At 41.9% G+C, this 12,811-nt stretch overlaps 1 protein-coding gene across 10 annotated transcripts in view; it reads left to right on the forward strand.

The window, feature by feature from the left end:
- Window positions 1-7,176: 7,176 nt before the first annotated feature.
- Teh1 (tipE homolog 1 phospholipid transfer protein) overlaps window positions 7,177-12,811 on the forward strand; it is a 69,602-nt gene continuing 63,967 nt past the window's right edge. For 2 of the 10 annotated variants that reach the window (XR_013010824.1, XM_076441842.1), the window contains exons 1-2: window positions 7,185-10,587; window positions 12,444-12,780. Coding sequence is in view for 8 of the 10 variants with exons in the window: in XM_076441842.1 (XP_076297957.1) it covers window positions 10,050-10,587; window positions 12,444-12,780 (875 nt within the window). In the remaining 2 variants the exon portion in view is untranslated. Of the gene's footprint in view, window positions 10,588-12,443; window positions 12,781-12,811 lie in introns of all 10 variants that reach the window. The other 8 variants (XR_013010825.1, XM_076441845.1, XM_076441838.1 and 5 more) reach the window with 7 other exon arrangements.

Below are 12,811 nucleotides of genomic sequence, written 5' to 3' on the forward strand. Positions count from 1 at the left end.
TTTTTTAAACATATCTTATTAAAAATTTATTTTTCTTTATATTATTTTATACTTTTCAGTCCGTTTTAAAAACGTGGTATTGTTTTTTAATTTATTCTTACTTCTTAGTGCTTCCTTTGAAATCTCTTTTGGTAGTTGATACATGCGCTGTTGGGGCTAGCTGATTAGATAATATTGCAATTTTCAAAAATATGTCATTTCTCCTGGGGATGATTGAAATTATAAAGTCAGAAATTGGAAAAACGTGCGTTTTGATTCATATTTTTCTTTTAATTTTAAACAGTTACTTCTTCTAACAAGAATTGATAGAAAATCGTCTGCATGTTCGGTATTTATAAAAATATGGACGAGAAAAATATTCTTTCTGCAGGACTCCCAAAGAAAACCCTCTCTGACAAGATTCAAGTCGGTACCCCTACCACAAGGGTGGTTACAGAGTGAGAGAACTGTTTAATGAACTATTTCTTCCGTTCTGATGAACAAAAAGTAACGAAAAAATTCATGAACATTCTACCTAATAGCACAGATAACAGTGAATTATTTCAGAATTTTTGGTTGCAAGATCGATTTGAAAAAAAATCCGGAAGCACAAAATGTAATTATTTACAAAAATCAAAAATTGCCGGGTTTACATTGAAGTTCTCAGAGCAGCACTTTTCTATTATTATATCAGTTGTGTCTCATCGTAATTATTAATGTGTACATTTGTCAGATTTTTAAAAAAAAATTGCAAAAACAATTTTTCAAATATTGCATCGTAGTTGAAAAAAGTAGAACTGAATTTTATCGATATTTCTCGACTTTTTCGTAGGTCTGAATTAGCAATTAACGATTATATTGTTCTTCCTGTGTTATTGTGTAATTATTAACAAGATGGCTGTGCAAACACGTGGCTGTACCTAACCTCAACTAACTCGCAACAGAAAGTAGCATGAAATATTTGTAATATTTGCGGAGAATAAACAGCGTTGGTAGAATGATGGAATAAAACAATTAATAACGAACCGAATTGTTGCATCGGCTTGATAAAATAAACGTTACCGCCTGGATTTCAGGAACAATGCTCAATCTCCTTCGCAACAATCAAGCTCGCCGACGCTCGACTTAACCATAAGTTAACGGTAAATTACGTTGTATTTCACAGGTGAATTACAGGCCTGTCACGATTCACGTCGGTCGACAAGCTTGATAAAGCTTTTCCCGAGTCAATGAAACATCCCAGACAAAGAAACTCGGCGTATCGGTTAAATGATACTTTAAGAGGATGGAGCACTTGAATCTTGATAAAGTGCTACATTGTCCTGCCATCTCTTCGAACCCAGCCAGACTCCAGCTCGGCGACTCTATTTATGCGCAGGATGTAAAGCAAGCTTTCAAACAGTCCTGAGATTAATATTTTTGAAATGCTCCCGGCTTTCTTTTTTTCTTCTCTGCAGCATGAAAGAGAGCCATTGTTGTGCAGCTCTGCACAACGATTTGTCGGGAGCCAATTGAATGGGCCAGAGGAGATCGCAAGTAGATTAAAATGCATGGTATGATAGGAATTCGCCGAATATGCATCTCGCAATCATCTTGATCGAAAAATATGCATATTATTGCCAGGTTCCAGCTCTCAGCTTTAATAACTGCCATTGTGTGCTCCTGCTTATGCAAAACTGCCCTATTGTTCAGTAGGTTCACCAGATATTACCCCGATTTTCGTCGTTATTATTTTTCGTATTATTATTATTATTATTATTATTATTATTATTCGCGTTGTGGGTTTTATTTTGTAGGTGGACGTGTAGAAGAGAATATCGATGAAGCTCCATATTTAGTCCAGGCAATGAATGCTCATGAGGGGGTTGTAGAGGGAAATGGAAGAAACACAATTTTTAACTTTGGGACTAGTTAGGAGGTAAACGTAGAAGATCCCCTTTATCGGGTTTCCGCGTATATCTCGGAAACTGTGCGTCCTAGCGATACGACCATTCGGTACAAAAGTAAAGCTGACAAAATGTGCCATAAGATTGATTCAGACCAGTTTTTCGCTATCTCGCATGGTTTCCGAGATATCTGCGCTCAAAGTTCACTAATTGTGGAAGAGCTAGCTGCTCTTCATCACAATTGGTGAACTTTGAGCGCGGATATCTCGGAAACTGTGCGAGATAGCGAAAAACTGGTCTGAATCAATCTGATGGCACATTTTGTCAGCTTTAACTTTGTATAGAATGGTCTCATTGCTAGGACGCATAGTTTCCGAGATATCCGCGCTCAAAGTTCACTAATTGTGGAAAAGCTAGCTACTTTTCAGCAGAATTAGTGAACTTTGAGCGCGGATATCTCGGAAACTGTGCGAGATAGCGAAAAACGGAACTGAACCAATCTTGTGGCACATTTTGTCAGCTTAAATTTTGTATAGAATGGTCTTATCGCTAGGACGCATAGTTTCCGAGATATCCGCGCTCAAAGTTCACTAATTGTGCTGAAGAGTTAGCTCTAGCCAAATAATAAAAATAGTGAACTTTGAGCGCGGATATCTCGGAAACTATGCGTCCTAGCGAAAAACTGGTCTGAGTCAATCTTGTGGCACATTTTGTCAGCTTTAATTCTGTATAGAATGGTCTTATCGCTAGAACGCATAGTTTCCGCGATATAAGCGGAAAACCGAAAAAGGGGACCTTCTACGTGACCCCCTACGCTCACCTCCTAACTGGTCCAAACCGTAATTTTTTTCGTTATTCCTGCTTCCCACAATCGATGGAAAACATTTTTAATTTGCCTAAAGATCCGCGGTCTAATAATAAACCTGTATACTGTAACAGCAGTTCTTGATCGAAACGTTTTCCAAGAGTCGCATTCGAAAATCGTACATTTCGTGTGCAACAACCTAATAGATTCCGTGTCCGTGCGGATAGTATAAGTCGACCTTTAGGCGTGCCGTGAACGAAAGCAGAGCAGGCATAGTAATTCGTCGGCAAGTTCCAGAGTCCGCAATCCTCGCAATTAAAGTGAAACGTTTTCTTAATACTCCAACGGTTGCATGGCGGTGCAACGTTAAATTCTGGGGATCCGACGTATAGCCCCCGCGAAACTTTCATCAAAATTAATCACTGTACGAATAACGTCGACGTCGACGGCTGGGAGCAAAGCCGGCGCGACCCACCCCGACATTTCGGCAAACATAATTCGTCTGCTGGAAGCTCGCATCTCCGTGGCCCTTGAACGAGCACAAGGACGCCGGGAATCATGCAAATATCAGGACGATTTGAAATGCGAGCGCACACCGGGGGATAACCGGCTGAATCCGCTACCTTCGACGGAACCGTCGACAACAACAGCCATTTTCCGGGGAAAGTAGGACGTGCGCCGACTATACCGGCGTCGACGAAACCAGAGCCAAGTGATTACGGGGTCGTCAAGGCAAAGCGCCGCGCCGCGCCGGTGGTGGCCGATCGCATCGCATCGCGGCGAGTCGAGTCGATTAACGCCCCGTGTCCTCGCAATGTCCCCAAGATGCTCGCGAACCGTAATTAATATTTTAACGCGGGACACGCGCGGCGCTGCGTCGGGAGGCCGTGCTCTTCCTCGCCCACGTTTTGCTGGTCTAATGGACCCGGTATTTACGAGCAAACTGTTGCTTTTGTTGCGCCGCGCCGCAACCGCCGCCACAGTGGGTTGAAACGCGAAAAACGCGGACGAAACTCATTTTTCTGACTAAACGACAAATGTAAAATTGTATTATTAACTTGTTAGTCAAAACACTGAAAAATGCTCAACTTTAAGCAAGCATAACTCCTGAACCATTGATTCTACAGGATCGAAACTTCGATCAGCAGGTTCCCCGGGTACAAATCTACTGGATTACATACCAAATACATAATAATTTACAGGAAAAAGGCACTCTTGGCAGGAAGACGTTCGAAACTCATTTACGGTTTTATTATGGAGTGAATTACGACGGATTTCATTGAAAGTTTCTGCAATTTCGATGGGGTTAGCAGGAAGTTTCGAGGGTTGGTATTGTTTGTAGGGGAACGGAGATACTTTTTCGTCACCGTCTCCAGCGTCGCGACGTGTTTACCATCCGATAAAGTTACTTCCCGAGGCACGCTGAGAAATGAACGAGGTACGCTACTAGAAGAATTGAATAGTGGATACACTGCACTTGTTAGGTTCGTTATATTTAAACTGTACGCGTAAATCCTTTCCTGTCCATTCTTCAAAGGGGTATACTCCATTTTTTATAAATATTTACCTCGTATGTTTTATAAATATAGGTTTTGCGCTCCAAATTCACTTTTTCGCAAGGCAAATTCAACCTTATGCAGAGTTGGGTAAAGATTTGGTTTAAATAAAAATTTAAAGCGGGTTTTAAACCCACTTTACTCGAAATTTTTATTAATTAATTTCATAAATTCTAAATAGTATATTCATACTATAAAAATTCATATATTTATTATATAAGATTGATGCGATTTTGATTTGTTTTGGATTTTCATTTACTAATTAATTTATTAAATTCTAAATAGTATATTCACACATACTATAATAATTCATATATTTATTATATAAAATTAATGCGATTTTTATTTGTTTCGGATTTTTATTTATTAATTAATTTAATAAATTCTATATAGTACATTCACACACACACGCATAGCATAAAAATTCATATATTTATTATATACAATTAATGCGATTTTTATTTGTTTTGGATCTACAGAGGCCGTTCCCGTTAAGAAAAGGATTTCATTTCATTCCACTTTTAAACAATATAAACATCCGCAGTCTAGTGATAACTTCGGACGCATATTTCATGTTAATTAGAACGAAAGTAGACCTCCTCTGTATAATTACTGGAATTTTTCGTTTTACGTAGATCGTCGTACACAGGTAAGCACGTTCGTCGACTTGAAACTTGGTAACATGACTCCTCTGAATTCTTACCAGCGATCATTGAATTAAAGAATCCAACGGCTACACTGGAATCCTTTAATCCGATTTCCCTCTCGAGTTTCAAGTTCTCCGTGTCCAAAAAAAACGCCCACAGAGAAAAACTTAAATCCAATTCCCGGACGAAGTCGATTTATAATAGGTTCCCGTCTGTTTTCCTCGACACGAAAAAAAAAAGCGAACGAACGACGTCACTCGGGCGACGTGATTGTTACTTTTAGGAAGTTAAATCACTGTCGGTCACGTGAACCGAGTACACGACGTTCTTGAACTATTTTCTGGTAAGAACTGCAACTCGTGTTAATGAAAATTTTCTCCCGTAATATAGCGACCGGATTGCCGACGTAATATAAATTCTCGCGTTGCACACTGGCTGTACGGCAACTTGAATTACAAATATTCATTTTTTCCATGAATATCTTTATCAATCTGAAATGTCAATGGAAACGATCCGCTGGCGTTCAAACGGATTGAAAACAGTCATCGGTGCACTGCTAAATATTAAAATCAGAAGGTAGAGCGTGATTCTACATTCTACACCTTCGGGTTCGTGTAGAAACTACCGCTAAATTGATTTCAAGGTCAAAAGGTCAAGAATTTGTTTTTTATTGCATCTTATTCTACTCATCGCAAGGATAAAAAGTGCAACAGAAACCATCGTCCTCTTAAAAAATTACGATAATGCTTTTTCATTATCAAATTGTTTTTATTTATACAGGGTGTTCATTTGAAAAGTTTTTAAGCCGAATATCCCGAGGAGTATGAAAGATATTGAAAAAGTGTGGAACACGTGTCCAAGGATCTCGAGGGGGGAAAGAGGGGGGCATCATGTGGTGGTTTTTCAATTTGCAACTTTAATATTTCAACTTCAATTTTTATTCTTCCATTTCAACTTCAATTTTGATTCTTCAATTTCAACTTCAATTTCTACTCTTCTATTTCAACTACAATTTTTATTCTCCAATTTCAACTTCAATTTCTACTCTTCTATTTCAACTACAATTTTTCAATTTTAATTCGTTAATATCAACTTCAATTTCAATTTCAACTCTGCATTTCCAATATTTCAATTACCACGTCAATTTTTCAATATCAACTTCAAATTTTTCAATTTTAATTCGTTAATTTCAACGTTTAGTTTTTCAATTTCAATTCGTTAATTTCAACGTTTAGTTTTTCAATTTCAATTCGTTAGTTTCAACGTTTAATTTTTCAATTTCGTTTCGTTGATTTCAAGTGTCCAATTTCAACTTCAACATCAATTTTTCCATTTTAACTTTAATTTCAGCTTCAATTTTGACCCTCACATTTCAACTATTCCATTTCAATTCTTCCATTTCAACTTCAATTTTTCCATTTTAACATCAATTTCATTATTAACTCTTCAACTTCCTTTTCCATTTCAACTTTAATTTCAGCTTCAATGTTAACTCTCCCATTTAAACTTCAATTTTCAACTCTTCCATTTCAACTTGAATTTTTCAATTTTAATTCGTTAATTTCAACTCTTTCAATTTCAATTTCAACATCAAATTTTCCATTTCAACTTCAATTTCAATATGAACTCTTCAACTTCATTTTCAACTTCAATTTTTCCATTTCAACTTTAATTTCAACTGCAATTTTAACTCCCCATTTCAATTTCAATTTTTCAACTTCAACGTCAATTTTTCAGTTTTAATTCGTTAATTTCAGATCTTCAATTTCATTTTCTACGTCAATTTTTCAATTTCAGCTCGAAGTTTTCAATTTCAATTCGTTAATTTCAAATCTTCAATTTCATTTTCAACCTCAATTTTTTAATTTCAATTCGTTAATTTCAAATCTTCAATTTCATTTTCAACGTCAATTTTTCAATTTCAATTTCAACTCTTCAATTTACACAAGTAAGTAAACGCTAACGTCTTAGTACCGACAGTAATGGTGTTTCAGAGTTATTTAAATCAAAATATCTCGTGAACTATTAACTTTTCGACATAAATAGGTTAGTATTTTTTTATAACTAATGTCCAGCTGCATCGATTGATGTATTAAAACATACCTCATTCCATTTAAAAAAATATCGATGACTGAAATCTGATAAAAAAATGAACTCGATCATTTTGTCCCTTACACCGTTACATGTGGCCCTTCAAACACTGTAACTTTGTCCTAAGAAGTTTTCTCTACAACGAAAAGTAACGGAGATATTTATCTATTCTGTCTCTTCGGACTCACCCTGTATACAACGCATCAATTATTACCAAAAAGCTAGACTGCATTCAAGCAAATTAATTAAACATATTAACCCCCAAAATCTGGAACCAAAAGTAACAATTATTCTAGTATATCGATAACAGTTATCGACGAAGAAAACCTGTATCGATTGCTCAAACCAGTTATATCGATTCGAGAAGTTCATTTCGAACAACTCATAACAATTATCAATGATCGAATTTATTTCCACTTGTTCACAATAATTATCAATCAGATAATTCTCTAATTTTGCTTATTTAATTATTCATTTGCCTACTGTTTTTCGGATAGATCAAGTTCCCGGGGTAGTTTCATTTTTAGTTGGGCCGGTTAAAAAACGGTAACCAGATGAATTTCAGTTTCCGCGCGCGATCCTCCGAGCGGAGAGGGTGGACGGTTTAGAAAAGACGACGCCAAAAATTGGCTTAATTATGGGTCGCAATTAGAGGATGATAATGGCTGAAGGAGGACGCGGGAGAAGAGGATCAAAACGAAAGGAAGGAAGGAGGGCAAGCAAGCAAGCAGGCAGGCAGACAGGCTGCTGGCAGGCAGGCAGGAGCGTAAACAAGGAGAATGCAACGTGGGGGCGGATGGTTGAAGGGGTGAAGAGGCAAGGCGCGCGATCATGCGCGCCTGGAACCCCGCCCTGTCGCTTCGGACGAAAGCTTGTCCCGTCGAGGACTCTAGGCCGAGGTACGACGAATAGTCACGCTTTAACTCGCGATCCGCGAGGCGGATGCTACCGGAACGCGCGAGTCGCCAGGTGTGTAGGTATAACCGATGTAACGAGAATCAAATTCTCGCTCCTGTCGTAACTCCTGCGCTCTGTGCCGGGGTACCGTGGCGAGTCACGGGGCGGTGGGGCACACGGACAGCATTTCAGGGGGGTTTTTCTTCGGTCCTCTTCGAGAGAGAGAGGCAGGTGCAGGTGTCAGGTGTTTTCGATTCAGGGGAGAGTTTGTTCTTAACCAGTTCTGTGCTCCTCTAGAGAAAAACTGTTCGTCGACGGGGGGGGGGGTGGGGAGAGAGAGAGAGAGTATCTCCGCGAACAGAGTGTGATCGCCGTATCGAGTAGGAAGATCGAGGATTCATCGATCCGCGGGGTGTTCTTCGTGGTAAACACGAACGTTACGACGGCCCGTGATCGAGGAATATTGCGCGACGGTAGCAACCAGTTGCGGATCTAATTGTTCCTGTAACCGGAGCCAGCGAGAGGGAATTCTCTCGGACGCGTTCACGTTGATCCTGGGATTGATAAGATCGTCGTGGTGTTCGGGTCCCGAGGATATCTGTAAAAGGAGACCATCCGTCGGTTGGTTAAGGATCGCGTTTGATTGGCGATCGGATTTCCAGGATAATAGCAACGCGGTATCGAGAGGCGACAAGGCAGAGCGAGAGAGCGAGAGAGAGAGAGAGAGAGAGAGAGAGCGAGAGTAGTATCCTTTCGCGAAGGGAAGGAAGAAGCTCCGATCGATTTTTGACGCGTGACACGAGCGGCGTTATCCTTCATTCGCGTTCAGGACGCGCCTCCTGTTGATTATAAGCGCTAATGGCAACGGCGGTCGATCGATCATCGACCTCGTTAGCCAGCAGGATTCTTGGTCGATGATTATGCTCGCTGGGTGAATTCGTTGGACGGAGGGGGAGAGAGAGAGAGAGAGAGGAACGGTGCTAACAAGAAGAGAATACGTGTTGCTATCTCGAGGTAATCGGTGTGCGTCGGATACATATTCATCGTCGATCGTGTTTTTCTAAAAAAACACTCTCTCTCTGTCATTCGGATTGCCGATCTCTGCAAAGTGTTCCGTAGATATACACCGTAATAGAATAAATATCTAGTTTAAACGGCCTAACGCAAAAGTTCCCGTCGAAGTGCGTCGTCGATATCGCGGGGGTATACATAGAGGTGTTCCAGTGATAGCTATCATCGGGAAGGCGTTCGATGGTGTGCTTAGCGCGAAGATAACGGCCTTGAAACTTTTCCACGCGGATCGGAGAGGGCCGGACTCGGAACACCGTCGAGATGCTCTAGGCCCCCGGCCTATCATGACTACGGCTGAAAGGTCGTGATCGATCGGCTCACATCGATGGCCTAAAAGAACTTTAAACGTGCAAGGTCATTATGCAGAACGATAAAACGGGGACGGTCTAAAGTGCAGGGGGGAGAGAATTCGGGCAGGAGAGAGAGAGAGAGAGAGTCGTGCGAGAGAAACACCAGGAGAACAACGATTCCGGCTGTGTGTTCCGCGGGGGAGTAAACTTCGCAAGGCCTAGCCCCTAGCCGACCTATTTACCCGAAGGGAAGAACACAGTAACGTCTCACCGGAAAGAGAGAGCCCTCCTCGAGACCACGTCCAGATGACGCGATAGCGGGATTCGCTGATCCGCGCGCGATGTCGTGTCAAGGACACCCGAGGAAACGGGAACGCACCGGTATTAACGCAATGTGGCACACCGATCTCGTCGCCGCCGCCGTCAACCTTTCGCAACGTTCCCATCGTCAAACCTCGCGGACCCGACCGTGTCTGCCATTGGGACGATAACGTTGCGAGACCAGTGTGTCCGAGTCTCTCTCTCTCTCCCTCTCTCTCGAGCGTTAGCATTCTCCGAGAGGTGTTTTTTTTTTTAACTAAATGATACGCTCTAAGGAAAGAGTAAATCAAGGGGTTCAGAAAGCTAACCCCATCCCACGGTGCCTATCGGAGCAGGACGCTCGACCTCGGTATCAATCCAGCCTCTGACCCGAAATCAGCACACAAAGCAGCCCCGCCAGCACTCGATGAGTCCTAGTGAAGATAAGGATCCTCGAGCACTCTCGATCGTTCGCCTCGAAAGCCTGAAGAAGATCCGGTTGGCACCTATCTGAGAGCGGTTGGGTGATGCGCGGGAGCAGCTCCGAGCTCTTGCTGGAGGCGAGCTGCGTCCAGTGTCAGAGCGATCATCCCAGCCAGCATAGGCATCAGCAGGACGACGAGAAGCACGACTTCCAGACGCGAGAGCTACGTCGTCGCAAGCTGTTGGAGTTCGGGTTCGGCGCTTCGCGGCGCCGACCGCCACGGCGTACCTGCCGTCAGCGGTTCAACTTCTACGCTACCTCGGCTCTGGCCTTCGTCGCGACGTCTGGCGGGGCGGCCCTACTCTTTCTAGTGCCCCTGTACGTCGATCCGGCCATCAGCACCTTGGCAGCCGATTTCTCGCCCGAACCGGTCATCTGCACCACCTCAAGGCGCGAGGAGCTCTACGGCCTGTTCAACTGCACATGGAGCTCATGCCGCGAGGGATGCACCAGCGATGTTTACAGGTGTACGCATATATACGTCACGTACACACCATGGAGCAACGACACCATGAAGAACGACACCGGCGGTAAAGGGAACTCCAGCTCTATCGGCGTCGTACCCACCTCCACCACTACCGGTAAGCATCGCCCTCGCATACTGTATTAAGTTAGCAGCATTAAAGAAACACATTCCGAAAGAAACTTTTTGGACTACCTAATAGTGTTAGGCTGACACGTTAGGGTGGCCCTTATTTACTCGTTTACGGCATCCCTCAGGACTCTTCCAAATAATTAAAATTGGGCCTAGCAGACTAAGATTGGTCCTGCGGCCCCATCCACAATTGTTATTGATATTATGTGGAAAACAATGGTTTTAGGTTAGTTTTAGGTTGAAAGATAACCCCCTATAATTTTAAGTCGCTAACCCGTCGGATAAGGATTATATGACGGGTAAATACCCTTAACTGTATCATTTTTTTTCTCGGTTGTTAATTAAGATATTCGGATAAAAAAGAAACGAAAATACTTGAACTTACCTCCTTCATATCATACAAAGTAAAAAAAATATTTTGCTTTTACCTTGTCATGGGTAAGGGTCTTGTAAAGGGGACTGCGTTTCGACAAACCCTCTAAATGTGAGCATAATAATTATAATCATTTGGAACAATCCGGGGGGGGGGGGTGTAGTAAAAGAAATTCAAAAGTCGAAATAACAACTGCCCTAATACTACACACACACGCCACCCCTGGCTGAAATTATTCAAACAAATCGAGCGGCTGTCATTATCGTTAGTCATACTGTCATACTTTAATGTGAAACATATTTTCATATACGACAAAAACATATGCAATGATGAAAATCGTGGTATAGAAAGAAAAAATATTAACCCACATACACTCCGAGACGAAAAGATTTGTGTGATTCAAAACAATTTCTACATTAATAAATATCCTAATAATTTAAATGTTCAAATTTCTTAGATTTTTTATATTTTTCACTGTTTTATATGTTTTATACAATAACTCCGAGTGCGCAGGGTTAATGGGAACGTTCACCATACAACATTAATTAGGTTCCGTGAACGAGCAACATGTTTTTGTTAATTTTGTCCCCGTTCTCGGTTAAACTGGTCATTGTGGCACAAAGGTGACACTACCCCTGACACAAATATTCAATTTCAATCATGAGCATAATTATTAAATATGAAAAATGGTACTTGTGTTAGACAAATACGGTATTTTCGAAAAATATTAATAAAATTATTATTTTACCTTCATATAAAATCTAAAGTAAGAAACTGTCTACCTCTAGGCGAAAATTATCAAGATCTACAAAAAAGGTTATATACATTTTTTTTAGGTAAACCTATTATTTTGGCTGTCAAAGCCTCGTTCAAAGTTTTGACAGTTCTTGCTAAATATTTTCTAAAATATTTATTTTAGAGAAAAAAGTTTCAAACGAAAAATGAAGCTCGTAGAAAGATCTACGAAAAAGGTTATATACATTTTTTATGTAATCCTAATATTTTGGCTGTTAGGTGGCCCCTAACTTAGCTAGCTAGGTGGCCCCTAACATAGCTTGCTAGGTGGCCTCTACCTTAGCTAGCTAGGTGGTCCCTAACTTAGCTAGCTAGGTGGTCCCTAACTTAGCTAGTTAGGTCGCCTCTAACTTAGCTTGTTAGGTGGCCCCTAACTTAGCTAGGATAAGAATGTGCAACCCTGCCACGGAGTCCGCAGTCGCGCGCTCTACCCACTGAGCCATTGCGCGCCTATGAACGTTTGGCTCGGTCTGCGAGGCTCAAAAAGTAGTGCCCGTCTACGAACATATGCAAACGAACCTCCCAGAGGCTTTTGCGACTACAGAGGACTTACCCTATATCGTTTGACCCCGTTATCGAGCTACACCTTTTAAGTAGGGACTAGTGTAATTAAGAAAGATCGACGTTTCCTAATCCATCGAGGAAGTTGACTAATTGACTGAAACGTGTTCCAGCAGTGCCGACACCAGGAGACGTCGAGGCGGCCCTGCTAGTGAATATCAAAGGCTGCGGCTACCCGCCGGTCGTCGACTGCGACAACTTCACCCGCGAATTGGGCTACGAGGGCGCCAAGTTCCCCTGCCATTATAGCCGCGTGAACGGCAGCATAGTGATGGCGAACTATGACCGTGAGGCGCAAGTTACCACCATCATACACTTCTTCGCGGCGCCGTTCGTAGTGACTCTCGCGACCAGCGTCGCTCTGTGTGTGATGCACTGTGACTGTAGGTGCAGCCCGCCACCCCGGCATTCGTCGCGCGGGCTCCGAAGGGCCAGGGGCAACGATCTCAGGTAACCACCAATTTATATATCCCTCGAAACC

The sequence above is a fragment of the Lasioglossum baleicum genome, chromosome 17 (genome assembly GCF_051020765.1).
Source record: "Lasioglossum baleicum chromosome 17, iyLasBale1, whole genome shotgun sequence".
Taxonomy (NCBI): Eukaryota; Metazoa; Arthropoda; class Insecta; order Hymenoptera; family Halictidae; genus Lasioglossum; species Lasioglossum baleicum.